The sequence below is a fragment of the Podarcis vaucheri genome, assembly GCF_965113315.1.
Source record: "Podarcis vaucheri genome assembly, chromosome: 3".
NCBI lineage: Eukaryota > Metazoa > Chordata > Lepidosauria > Squamata > Lacertidae > Podarcis > Podarcis vaucheri.
Window position 1 is genome coordinate 95,573,443 of NC_138761.1, and position 13,572 is coordinate 95,587,014.

Consider the following 13,572-nt stretch of genomic DNA (forward strand, 5'->3'; position numbering starts at 1 on the left):
AGAGAGAAGCAAACCACACACTGTAACAGGAGAACTGAAATCAACATTTTATCTAGAAATCTTTTGCTGTATCACTATCTCACACCCACACACTCAACTTTGCTTTATTCTAAGGCTGACAGCAAATTCAAGTATTTTTAGACTAAAACCTGGAAGTAAGAAAGAAAGTAGATCCCACCTAAACATTAGGAAGAACTTCCTGACAGTAAGAGCTGTTCGACAGTGGAATTTGCTGCCCAGGAGTGTGGTGGAGTCTCCTTCTTTGGAGGTCTTTAAGCAGAGGCTTGACAACCATATGTCAGGAGTGCTCTGATGGTGTTTCCTGCTTGGCAGGGGGTTGGACTCGATGGCCCTTGTGGTCTCTTCCAACTCTATGATTCTATGATTCTAGACTAAAACCTGGAAGTAAATCCTACTAAATGCAATGGGCTTACTTCCGAGTAGCCATGTAAATGATGGCATTGCTTAGTGATTAAGCACCTGCCTTTTAGTTGATTCATTGCTTGATTAAATTTGAATATGCGTATGTCGTTTTGACATATTGAAGGGCGAGGTAAGATTATCTTCCTCTCTGTTTTGTGCTTTGCTGGCATCTGAATACATTTTTATTTAAATAAGCTTTTGATTCTGTTGTTGCTGATTTTAATCTATTGCGTGTTGCTTTTGACTCTTTGCGTTCCTGCACTTTGATGCTGTTTTAGCCTGGTGATTGTGTTTCAGAGGTGGATTATTGTTTTATCCATGCTTGTTTTGATATTTCACAATCCGCTTTGATACCCTGTTTGAAAATTTCGCATAGGCAGCTGGTTAGCCACTGTGAGAACAGAATACTGAACTAGGTGAGCCACTGGTCTGATCCAGCAGCCAGGCTCTTAATTCGTTCTTACGTTCCCCTCCAAAAAGGTGCCAGGAGGCTATTGTTTTGGTTCCATCCCACCACGCAAGCCACTCCTATAACCAACCAAGGCTTTATTTAATTATGCAAAAAAATCGTGCGATTTAGACCTCACTGCATTCACACAGCCGAGAATTTCACCATATACATACCCACTCCAGCACTGTTGAAAATACTTGGCAGAACAAGCATGATGTGATTGGGCCAGTATTTTTTATATATTGCCATTTCGTACTCTTTGACGACTAGGACGTGCAAATGGCTGGCCCCATCCATTGCATGGTAAAGGTTAAAAAGTCCATGTTCGTGACGTCCAGTTGTGGGAGTAAAAGTAGGGCTCTTTATATAATCTTGGCTCTATAAAGTTAGGAATCTGTGTTATTATGGTGGTTAATATAAGCAGCAACAACAAAAAAGCTAGAGAGAGAGGAGGGTCAACAACTAAATATACTGGCATTGTTTCATTGTAATCAACAGGTTTCCAGCAATTTACACAAAGCTGAACAGCTTACCTGCTAGCTAAAAAATTAAATACGTTCATGAGAAACCAAATGAAATGAAATGAAATACAGTGGTACCTCTGGATGCAAACAGGATCCATTCCGGAGCCCTGTTCGCATCCAGAAGCAAACGCAACCCGCGTCCATGCGTCTGCGCGGGCCGCAATTTGCCGCTTCCACACATGCGCAAGCGGCGAAACCCAGAAGTACCGCACTCCATTACTTCCGGGGTGCCGCGGAGCGCAACCTGAAAATATTCATCCGAAGCTACTTCAACCCGAGGTATGACTGTAAATGCCTGGATCACTTCACTTATCGCATTCATTGTTGGATGAGTATTTCAGGAATTTTGTGTCATGGAAGCCTCTGCTGGATCGAAGAGGCGCAATTTGATACAACCCCAGGTTGAGACAAATGAACTGAGGTCTCAGGGCCCTCTGAAGAGCATTTGGTTGTCCAGCTGCCAACCCAAAGGCCAGAGAGATGTGTGAAGGAAGCAGGGGTGGTTTGCCTCGAGAGAACTGAGCGTGGCAATGATTCCACCATCCTCTATCCTCCTTCAAGGGATAGGGACTGTACAGTTAACAATGTCATGACACCGAGCAGAGCGAAGTAATAAATTCTGAAGTGCTCTTCATAACGAAGCCCTTAAACCCTTTTAGAATTATACAACAAAACTGAACTTTGACCAATCCAGACACTATGGCTTCAATACCAAACTCCCCCCCCCATCTCCTGTCCTCCCGCTTTGCTTAATTTTCAGCCTGATGAAATATTATGGTAGACTCAAAAGTTTCCTGTTTTCTGTGACATTGCAGGTGATAATAATAAACGGTCTTCATAATTTCCCCCAAAAAGAAGTGGTGGTGCAATGCTTAGCCATGCATGTTAATGTAATATTCCATATGCTTAGCTTATGGATGGGTGTCTCTCCAATAAAAAGCCTATTTATTTGGCAGGCAGAGGACTGGCAAACTGTACCCGAGGAAGAGGAAGTCGTCACCCCTGCTGTGAAATAAGGGGTGCCACTTTGTCCCTGCCCATCACTCCTTCTCTCCTCTACTACACCATTGCCTTCAAGGTATATATCTCATAGAAGGGACCCTGGAGGGTCATTCTAGTCCAAACCCCTGCAATGCAGGAATATGCAGCTGTCCCATACGGAGATCAAACCTGCAAGCTTGGCGTTGTCAGCACCATGCTGTAACCAACTGAGCTATCCAGCTAAAGTCAGTATAAAAAAAGTTTCTCTTCTTGAGACCATTGGCAAGCAGTTCTCCTGGCAGTAACATTTTACAACTTTGCATAGTTTGATGATGCACATCTCAAAAGATATGGGGAGCTTTGTCTCTTTGGTGATCCTAAAACATGCTCCAAAGAGCTCTGCAGCTCTGCTAAAGGCCTATTTCAGTACTGGACAGTTTGCATGCTGTCTTCCTGCGCAGCAGAGATATTATACAGAAAGAAAAGCAGGGTATTTTTATCATTATCCAGAAGCAGAGCCAACCCAGGGAAGGAAATTTATATCATGGCCCCGTACGAATGCAAAACAAGGTCTGTGCATGGCTCACGTTGATATTTACCTACCTTATCAGTGACAAGAGGCAATCTCATACTCTCCAGCTGTCTTCCCGGATGACTAAAGACAAAATGGTGCTCCTTGGACTTAGGGATGATGAAGTGAAGCTGAATTTCCTCTCCAAGCATGGAATAGGAAAAGGCAAAAGCGTGCAGGGTAGATTCATAAAGCTGAGGAGGGAGAAGGACAGAAGCATAATTCACCTCACCAGCTATGACACTGATGCACATGTAGTAGCAAATTAAATCTTAACAGGGTCAGGGAGTGCCATTTATGTAGAGATCAGTGGTCACTTATGATGATGTATTTGGAATGCAGACTCTGAAGGAATAGTGTCTGGCATTTGTGTACTATATGCTTTTGGGTTTTACTAATTCTGGCACAGTTCTACTGCATCCTTTAAAAAATTGCTAGATTATATACACTTTATGTACACAGATGCTCTAGCTCTAGGGTCCAAGGTTGGACTTTGGTTAGTCTGTCATGGTGATGAAGACAATCTATGTTTCTAACATGTTGCTGCTGTTGTTTAGTCATTTAGTCGTGTCCGACTCTTTGTGACCCCATGGACCAGAACACAGCAGACACTCCTGTCTTCCACTGCCTCCCGCAGTTTGGTCAAAGTTTCTAACATATATCAGGTTAAAAGATATAGTAGTTATATAAACTAAGGGCAGGAACAAACAAAGATACAACTAAATTAACAAAATCTTTTTAGGGGTCTTTGCAGCAAACACGAAAAATCTAGTAGCTCTTTCCATTAATATTTTGTTCAGGTTAGCCAATAAGCAGTCAGCCATCTTAAGAGGATGGGAGTAAAATAAGGTATTTTGATCATCTTACAGAGCTATATTTCAAAAAGAGTTAATGTTTCTCTTGCTCCATTCCCACAATGGCAGAGCCATTCATTATAGGGAGTAGCGTAAAAGCATCCATCAAGTACAGCAGAAATTAAATCTAGCCCTAAAACAGGGCAGCCAATATTCAAGATCATCCAAATAATTGGCCTGACCCTTAGAAAAATCAGAAGACAAACCAAGATGAATGGGAGAACAGCTGGCAGAGAATAATGTACTAAAAGGGTTCTATCAGTCTTACCTGGTACCTGGGGTTAAAGCCCATATACTGATGACACTGTTCACAGTGATGGTAAGTGTTGTAAGCAGCATATTTGGATAATCTCATCCGTGTTGTCTGACGACGCATATACAAGTCCTCTTGTTTTCTGCTTGCTGTACTATCTGTACAAATATATTTTAATGGTGTCAGTTAAGTGAGCACTGGCCAGCGCAAAGGAATTGCCCCATCCTTGAGTAGCTTCTGAATGCAAAATTATACCGGTTGCAATAAAAAAGGAATCCGAAAAAGTTGCTATTCTCATGGGAGTGTTGACATGTTTACTGTAAACATTGTTCTCAATCTATTCGTCTGTCTATATGTAAATAATTTCTGTACCCACCAACATCTTTGAAAAACATTTCTCATGCTGTTTGACATAAACCACTGCCATATGTCACTGTAACTGACATATTTGTTTCCATTTCAGTTCAGCTTTAAAGTTAACAAACGAGGCAGTAAATGTAATGTGCTCTGATTGCTCTACAGTGCTACATGTGTGATAAGATTATCATAAATATTATCAATATATATTATAAATATTAATATTATTTGGAAATCACAAATTATCCTGTAGGCAAACTCGTCCCTCCAGATGTTTTGGGACTACAAATCCCATGATCCCTAGCTAACAGGACCAGTGGTCAGGGATGATGGGAATTGTAGTCTCAAAACATGTGGAGGGCCGAGTTTGCCTATGCCTGCTGTAGGGAATTGAACTAGATGACTCTCAGTTCCCTTCCAATTCTATTCTTCACTAGCACCCTCTAGTGGCATTGCTAAGTCCTCCTCAGAGTGTGCTTCTTACGGGTTTATCTTATAAACCACCCTGTGAACTTCAGATGAAGGGATGTATATAAATAGAAAAAATATGTGCTTGATATATGCATGTTTTGTGTGTGTGTGTGTGTGTGTGTGTGTGTGTACAAACATACAGACACACACAAAATAAGTCACAGCATTGTTGTAGTTTTAGCAAGATTATGGTCACATCCCGCACCACACATTTAAAGTGCTCTTATACCAATGTAACAGACATGGCTCCCCCCACAAAGAATCCTGGGAAACATAGGGCGATGATGAAAGTTGTAAGGAGACCCTTAACAAACTACATTTCCCATGAAACCTTTGGGAGAATCCATGTCTCTAATAGAGTGCTTTACATTGATGGTAACACCAGTGCCCAAATTACAGCTCATCAGTCTCAACAGTTCACAAACCATACTTTGTGACAGTTTAAGAAAGAGACTTCCCATTGCTCCCTTCTTCTTTTCAATTTATGCCATATGCTGGGGACTTGAGGAATCAAAAGGCAAACACTGGGAAAAGGTGGCTGCGAGCAGGGTGTACCCCTTTACACACACCCCGACATTATTAGACTCCAGCTCCCAATCTTTGCTGGCCATGGGTCATGCTGGTTGTGGCTGACGGGAGTTGAAATCCAAAAAATGGCTGGAGGGACTCAGGTTCCCCATTGCTGTCGTATGAGTTTTAGGACTACGGCAATCAAGGCCAGATTAGAAAGCAGAACTAGCTAGAGATTAGTGGTCTCACTGAAGTCCTTAAGTACTTAATTCAGAATTGTACTGAATGCCCATAATCCCAAATGAGTGCTATTCCCCACACTTCTCATCAATGGAATGCAAAAAAACAACAACCAGATTCTGATCAATACATTCTAACTGGACCGTTTTATGGCATGAAAGATCATTACCAAACAGGTGTCTGGTCAGAATAACTGAATAAATAACTATCCCTGACCTTCGCTGCTTGTTTTCTGGACCCTTGAACAGATGAGACTTGCATCTTCATATTTTGGATCATGGATCGTGTAGTCGAAAGTCATTTTCTTGAATGTTTCCAGATCGGGCCACGCATCTCCTGACTGGTGATAGTACGGCTCTGATTCTTCTTTAAGATCTACAATCACAGGAAAACAAACTCATGCTATGCACACTGTTATACCCTTTTCATCATTCAAAAATGCAAACTCAAAAATAATTAACTATTCAATATAGAAGGAAGGAAGGGCAATTCTTATTGTCTTTGCCTGACTGCCAGCCTTTGGTAATGGCTGCGTTAACTGAAGACTGAAATAAATGAACATGGGGGGAGGGGGATTAAGAGCACAGCAATAAAACACTCAACTTCTCATTAACAGTTACAAATTATTCATCCAAGGTTTGACATGTAGGACATACCAGCATTGATCTCCTCTTCATCATAAACGTCTACTTCCGTCAACCGAATCAGCATTCTAGATAAAATACTGAGGAATTGCAGATAGGCACCTGTCTTTCCTATCTGCAAAGATATACATCAGAAACTTATAGAAGTAGCTTAGGAAATCTAAGCACATTAAAGTATCATTTCAGGTGCCTGAAAAGTCAGGTGACCAGGGCAGCTTGATTCAAAGCCCAGATATGATGACATTCCTCCTACATGAAACGGAGAGGCAAAATGCACAATGATATAATAATAAAAATAATAATAATAAATGTTGTCCCTTTTCTTGTTACCTACCTGTGGTGGTCCACTCAGTAGCAGCCTCCTTGGATGAAAGGTATCCATCCTGCCTTCATTCCTGTTGTTATAGTCCATATGGATCGGTTTGGGGACGGTCCACTGGCGATAATATAGAGACTGCTCGGTGCAGGTCATCATCTTACTCATGAGCGGGCGGAAAGAACTGGCCCACATGACCGAATGGTAAGGCAAGAGAGACGATGACTTGGGAAGCCCTGTGCTGTCTGCAGAAGTAACCATGTCATGCACCAGTTTGGGCAAGTAAACGATGGGGGGCTGCTGGGATGCTTTGGTCATGGAGCACTGAGAGGCCTGCAGGACGAAAGAGCTGTGGGCAGGTGCTGAAGAGGCGGAGGGAGATGAGAAAGGGGGTGGAGGCGATGAAGTGACAGAGGCCTGAGCAGCTTTGGCTTCCAGCTTTGAGTCTCTGTCTGCTTTCAGTCTCTGCTTTTCGGAGTTATTCACGCTCTCTTCGGTGCTGCTGCTGAGTACCAGATGGGGAGACTTTCCCACCTCCCCTGCGGTTACCAAAGGAGGAGATGTTTCGCTGCAGAAAGCTGTGCCTATGGACAAAATCCATAACTTAATAAGAGTGCTCTGTTCAATCATTAGTGGCAACTGAAGGCTGCGATATCCCCCTGACCCAATATATAACCCCAGAGATAATTATTTATCAGTGATAAATACAAGTGGAAAGGTAGGCTGTATAGTGCACCGCTCCACTTGAGCCCAGAGAGTGGCTTTTCCCTTATTGCATCACAGTGAGTCTTCCTTCAGTACACAAAAGCTAAGGCGCAATTCACACAACCATGTCAAATGCAGTGAAGTGGAGATTTCTCAGGGAGAAGTGAGTGTTGCCTTTATCATGTCTGTCTGTCTGGCCCCTGTTTTTTGTATTAGTGATGGCAAAAGCCAAGCATCCACAGCATTAGCAACACGGCTTAAATCATTAGGATTTCGGTCCCCAATGTACATATTGTAAAGGAGTCATGCTGATGTCTTACTTGATGCTTGAGAAGAGACAGAGGAAGCTGAAGAATCGTGTGAGCCAGACCTTTCTCTTTTGATGGGGCTTCTCTTTTCCGAAGAGGAGCCTATTCCACAATTGTGAAGAAATGGAAGTTGTGTTTACATTTGCTGGACATGATCCATCTAACTTAAAAATGCAAAAGACTAGAGAAGCAGAGTAGGGGCGAATAGCCTATACCCTCCTCCAGATGTTGCTGGACTCCCAGCTCCCATCAGTCTTGGCCAGCATGGCCAACAGCCAGGGGTGATGGAAGCTCACAAATGTCTCCCGCCCCCTTTTCAAGTCAATGGTCCTATGGATATCCCTTTACCTTCTGTTACTGTTTCTTCATCTTCGTTATCAGTACTGCTTAGCTTCTCTGGGTCACTCTCCAGGACATCGTTTGTGCCTACTGCTTTTTCCACGGGGACTTCAGAACTTACAAAATAGGCTGCCAAGCCCAGTTCTTGCTCCAGGGCGGTTCTCACCAAGCAGGAGGAATTTATCAGACGTAGGTCACAGTACCTCAAGGACCTTGGTGGGACAGACAGGAAGAGAGACAGACTGAAAGACCAGGTGAATTCTACAATATTACTGAGATAATAACTGAAAGTGCTTATCTGTTGTCATTTCCTGTCCATCTGGGACGTTTAGATAAAGCAGCGTGACAAAATCCTGTTGCATATCAATAACACCTTGACTGCTTCAATTTAGGGCTCATCCACACTTTATTTTGAACCCTATTTTATGTGTACTGCTTAATTCCCCTGGGTCCAAGAGATTTCCTTGTTCCATGGTTGTTTCTTGCAAAAATCCAGTCTTTTCCACTGAATCTGATCTTATCTGGAAATCTTAACCAAGCTTCAATTCAGTGGGCAAGGATGGAATTTTGCAAGGCACAGCTGTGGAACAAGAAGAAAGCCCTCTCCTGAGGGACATGTGTATATTTCATATAACTATTTTTCAATTCATACGTGTGTGTGAGAGAGAGAGATTACCTTGGGAGTGACTCTCCTTGGGGATCCATTCCACTAAAAATCAATATGCAAGGCAGTCCCTCCAGTTCCAAATAAGTCTGAGGCCTCCATTCGGCATCTTCAATCTTCTGCCAAATCTGCCAAAACATTTGAAGCACACTGTTTTATAGTTCACTCTAGAGGAAGAGCTGCTGTACATGCGAGCTGTCATAATGTGGAGTCATGGTTAAAAACTGTGAACCATCAAGTCCTTGGTTCAAACCTCAGCTGAGCCAAGAACATGCTGAGTGGCCCTTCATTCACTCTCTACTCCCATTCAAGAGTACAGTTAAGAGAGTAACATTTATTTATTTTTCTCTTTATTGGCGGTACTTATAATCCATCTTTTGACAAAGCCCTCCACAAAGCGGCTTACATGTTTAAAATGCAAATCCACAGATAACCTTAAAAAATATACAGTCAACAATAATAACAAGATTCCCATGGAAGAGCATGGAGCGGGAGGAGAGGTGGAGCGAGTTGTTACATTTGGCAAACTGAAAAGCTTGTGCTGCTGGAACAATCAGAAGACAGTGATGTTGAATTCCTCCTATAGAATTTACTTCCAAGTAAACAGGAGAGATAATGAAGAGTCAGAATAATAATAATAATAATAATAATAATAATAATAATAATAATAAGCCAGCCGTTGGAGTACATCCCTTCTTGGATGCTGGTATCAGAATATGTATCAGAAATTGTGGGTTGCCATCTGATTTATTCTGATATTAATCTGATTTTAAACTGTATTTCAGTCGATTGCTGGATTTTATGTTTTAATGTATTCTAGATTTTGAGCCCGGTTTGGCTGGGGAGGGCGGGATATAAATAAATTATTATTGTTATTATTACTACTACAACTACTATTACTATTAGAGGCACTGGGCAACCCTAGACATGTCTACTCTGAAATAAGCCCCATCGAATGACTTTTATTTTCTCTGGTGCGGAACACATTTTGTCAATGGACATTGCTAACCAGCAGCTGTCATGGAGTGGATGGATGCAGAGGAATGGTGGAAGGAACCAGCTGTAGAACCACCAAGGGAAGAAGGTCAGAATCCAGGGGGTGGTGGTAGGACAACAATGAGTGATCAGAGGGGAAAGAGGGGGGAAACTGGGAGGAGAAGGTGTCAGAAGCTGAAGAGGTAACAGGGCTTAGTGAGCTGGGAGAATCTGTGGCAGAGAGAAGTCCAGAATCAGAGGCAGAAGCTAAAGCAGATGAGTGGAAGGAGGGAGGCCAAGAGGCAAAGATGAGTCAGGCTGGTGAAGAGTCACAGCTGTCTCCCCCTCCTGCTGCGACAAGTTCCCCTCCTCCCTTGTCTCCCAGAACTAGAAGAGGCATGAAAAGAGCAGAGGAGAAGTTGGCTGCACACAGGCGCAGTCTCCTATTGCTTGAAGAAGGCCCTGGAGAGAAGGGGACTTTGATGGCTTTGAGGAGGCAGGGACTTTCAGTTTCGGCAACTGGTTTTCATGACCACTGGGAATGACCCGCTTTGCTCATTAGGCCTGACACTCAACCAAGTCTGTGGAGATCATATTTTTGCTAATGAAGAGTTAGCTCCAACTTTGAGCTGTGTTATTAATGACCTGCAGGATCAGTGGTGACAGCAGCAGTGGTGGCTAGTCCATTAGAGAAAATGGAACATGGACACACCAGCCTCAATCTGCCCTCAGCCAGCCCACACCCGCCTGCCTTCTGACTTGCCATTGGTCCAGGATGTGACCCTGCCTACACTGTCTCTGGCTTCACCTACTGCTGGTCTCCTTGCCTTCCACTCCACCAGTCCCAATGGGCACCAGCCACCACGGGCATAATCTGCACAGCTGAGGTTGGAACTCCAGCTGGAGCAGAGCTGTTCTGCTTACAGTGGTACCTCCTGTTAAGTACTTAATTCGTTCCGGAGGTCTGTTCTTAACCTGAAACTGTTCTTAACCTGAAGCACCACTTTAGCTAATGGGGCCTCCTGCTGCTGCCGCGCCGCCAGAGCACGATTTCTGTTCTCATCCTGAAGCAAAGTTCTTAACCTGAAGCACTCTTTCTGGGTTAGCAGAGTCTGTAACCTGAAGCGTATGTAACCTGAGGTACCACTGTATTACCTTCAGCTGCTCTACGAAATGCTTCCCTATGGTGATCCCAGAGTTGGGATTGCCCAGGATGATTTCAAAATGGTCTTCGAGGGCTAGCCTTTCCCTCACGTGGCTGAGACGCTCGTAAGCGACTGCCGCCAAAGGTATGCACGGAATCCTTAGGACTACCATCAGCCCGTGTCCGTTGGGGCACTGGCGCGAAGAATTGATGAGGTTCTGAGCGATCTCTAGAGTTTCCACTGTGGTGTAGTTTTTCATCTGGGACAAGCCACACACCGCCATCATGGCTGCGGAGTAGTGCTGAACGAGAACGAAGGTCCTTATCACGGCGCTGTGCAACCTAGGAAACCTGAAACAAAACAGAAAGCGGTGAGAGCCTGTGCAGATGCTTTGCTTGCAAAAAGTGATGGCCCCCTTGAGCAGCATTGTGGTGTGCATAAAGGTAAAGGTAGAGGGACCCCTGACAATTAAGTCCAGTCGCAAACGACTCTGGGGTTGCAGCGCCCATCTCGCTTTACAGGCTGAGGGAGCTGGCGTTTGTCCACTCCGCAGAGTTTTTCTGGGTCACGTGGCCAACATGACTAAGCCGCTTCTGGCACAACGGAACACTGGCACCAGAGCAGCGCACAGAAATGTTGTTTACCTTCCCACCAGAGTAGTATCTATTAATCTACTTGCATTTTTGGAGTGCTTCCGAACTGCTAGGTTGGCAGGAGCTGGGACCGAAAGACGGGAGCTCACCCCGCCGCGGGGATTCGAACCGCTGACCTTTTGATCAGCAAGCCCAAGGCTGAGCATAGGACACCGTTATTCCCTCTGGTGGCAAACTTAATTGACTGAATGCTTATTGGTTGGGAAGTGAAATGGATCCAGCCAAAATGAAGGCTGTGGCTTCTATATACTTGGGGGACCCCCTCAGTATGCAGAAATATGGGGGAATGCTCAAGAAAACAAGAGCGCTCAGCCAAGGAGCTTTAAAGAGCAGGCCATGCCTGGAGAACATGGAAGAAAGGTAAGTGTGGATAGGCCCTAAATTACTTTTTGATAATCTGCCTAACACAATCTAGCCACTTAGCAGAACTTAGATGGCAATGCATGTATATATCACTATATATCAGGGGCAGATCTAAAGGAATAAAGAATGCCGTCAGCCATTCAAACCTACAGTCTACCTACCAACCTACATTGTTTTTTAAAAATTTTAACCACACTGCAAGGCAAACACGGTACCTTTTCCCCAAAGCCATGACCATTGCTTCAAAAGAGCTGTCATAACGAAGCAAGGGAAGGCTGTGTCCGGAAAGAGTGGATTCGATAAACTCAGACAATCCGTAGTACTTCTTGTTTTCATGGTACAAGTCCACACCCTTGAAATAAATGACAGTGACTATTAACAGGGTTGTTTGTGATGATGATTTAACAGTTCACCAATCCGGTTATCACAAATATACACAGGGCTATGAATAAGACCTTGTCCCTTCTCTGTGGCCAATCCTACTTCCCTCCTCCAGCATGATCCTCACCAGTATCCACTCAGGGATGGATCAACTATGCAAGCAGATTAGGCAGCACAATGCACAGAGTGTGTGCTAGATACGGCGTGGATATTGGGGTGGAATTCAACACTGCACTATTAAAATTGTTCCATCAGTGCAAGTGTTTCTGTTTGCCAGATGTAACAATCTCCCCTCTCCTCCCACCTGGAAGTTGTTCTGACCCCCAACCAGCCAATTCGGGGGGTGGGGGGGGGCTGGGATGGAGAAGAGGGCAAGGAATACCTAGGTGCACTAAGCAGGACTCACTCTGCTGGCTCCCCGCTGGAGAAACTGTTTAATTGAATCCTGACCCAAGTTTTTCTGCCTTTTGCTCCTAATGCAATCAGCATCCTCACGTACTAGAGCAGAGCTTTCCAAACTTTTCACGTCAGCAACACACTTTTTAGACATGTTATCATTTTGTAACACAGTAATTCAGTTTTACAGTGGTACCTCGCAAGACGAATGCCTCCCAAGACAAAAAACTCGCAAGACGAAAGAGTTTTTCGTTTTTTGAGTTGCTTCGCAAGACGAATTTCCCTATGGGCTTGCTTCGCAAGATGAAAAATGAAAAAAATGAAAACGTCTTGCAAGTTTGTTTCCTTTTTCTTAAAACCGTTAATACCCAGGGTGACTTCGAGGAGCAACTCATAGCATGCGGTGTGGTAGCCTTTTTTGAGGTTTTTGAAGACTTTGGTGATTTTGAAGACTTTGGGAAATCGTGCTTCGCAAGACGAAAAATTCGCAAGATGAAAAAACTCGCAGAACGAATTAATTTCGTCTTGCGAGGCACCACTGTACTAGCAAACCAGAGATTAAATTGACCCCCCTTTCCAGGCCTGGGAGGAGCGCGGGTTCGCGGGTTGTGTTGCAACACAAGCTCTGCACTAAAGAATCTGTTCTGGGATAGATTCTCAGCAGAGCATGAAACTCTTAACCTCAGGGTTGTGGGTTTGAGTCCCACATGGGGGGGGGGAATATTGCATTGCAGGGTGTTGGACTAGATGACCCCCATGGTCGCTTCTAACTCTGCAATTCTGTTATCCTTTATACCCCAGCATTTTGGTGGTGCTGCAGATGTACTAGAGCACAGAGAATATGATGTGTTCTTTTGTAATCAACAGATCCCAAATCGCGCCTTCAATAAGGTTCTGTTTTGGTAGGAATAAAAGTAGAGGGGAGAGAATCAGGGGGTAAAGGAAAAGGTAAAGGGATTCAGAAGAGCCAAGAGAAGTGACTGGAGATCAGCAAACATGGATGTGAGCCCCATCATTTTGCATAACAGCTTTGCTTTGGAACATAACG

General features: G+C 44.0%; 1 protein-coding gene across 3 annotated transcripts in view; it reads right to left on the reverse strand.

The window, feature by feature from the left end:
• GREB1 (growth regulating estrogen receptor binding 1) overlaps positions 1 to 13,572 on the reverse strand; it is a 90,663-nt gene that overhangs the window by 11,327 nt on the left and 65,764 nt on the right. For all 3 annotated transcript variants that reach the window (XM_082218157.1, XM_082218158.1, XM_082218159.1), the window contains 11 exons: positions 11,963 to 12,099; positions 10,742 to 11,081; positions 8,624 to 8,739; positions 7,957 to 8,159; positions 7,621 to 7,710; positions 6,614 to 7,179; positions 6,292 to 6,394; positions 5,852 to 6,010; positions 4,073 to 4,215; positions 2,983 to 3,144; positions 1,048 to 1,252 (listed from right to left, as the gene is read on the reverse strand). In XM_082218157.1, coding sequence (XP_082074283.1) covers positions 1,048 to 1,252; positions 2,983 to 3,144; positions 4,073 to 4,215; positions 5,852 to 6,010; positions 6,292 to 6,394; positions 6,614 to 7,179; positions 7,621 to 7,710; positions 7,957 to 8,159; positions 8,624 to 8,739; positions 10,742 to 11,081; positions 11,963 to 12,099 — 2,224 coding nt within the window. The remainder of the gene's footprint in view (positions 1 to 1,047; positions 1,253 to 2,982; positions 3,145 to 4,072; positions 4,216 to 5,851; positions 6,011 to 6,291; positions 6,395 to 6,613; positions 7,180 to 7,620; positions 7,711 to 7,956; positions 8,160 to 8,623; positions 8,740 to 10,741; positions 11,082 to 11,962; positions 12,100 to 13,572) is intronic.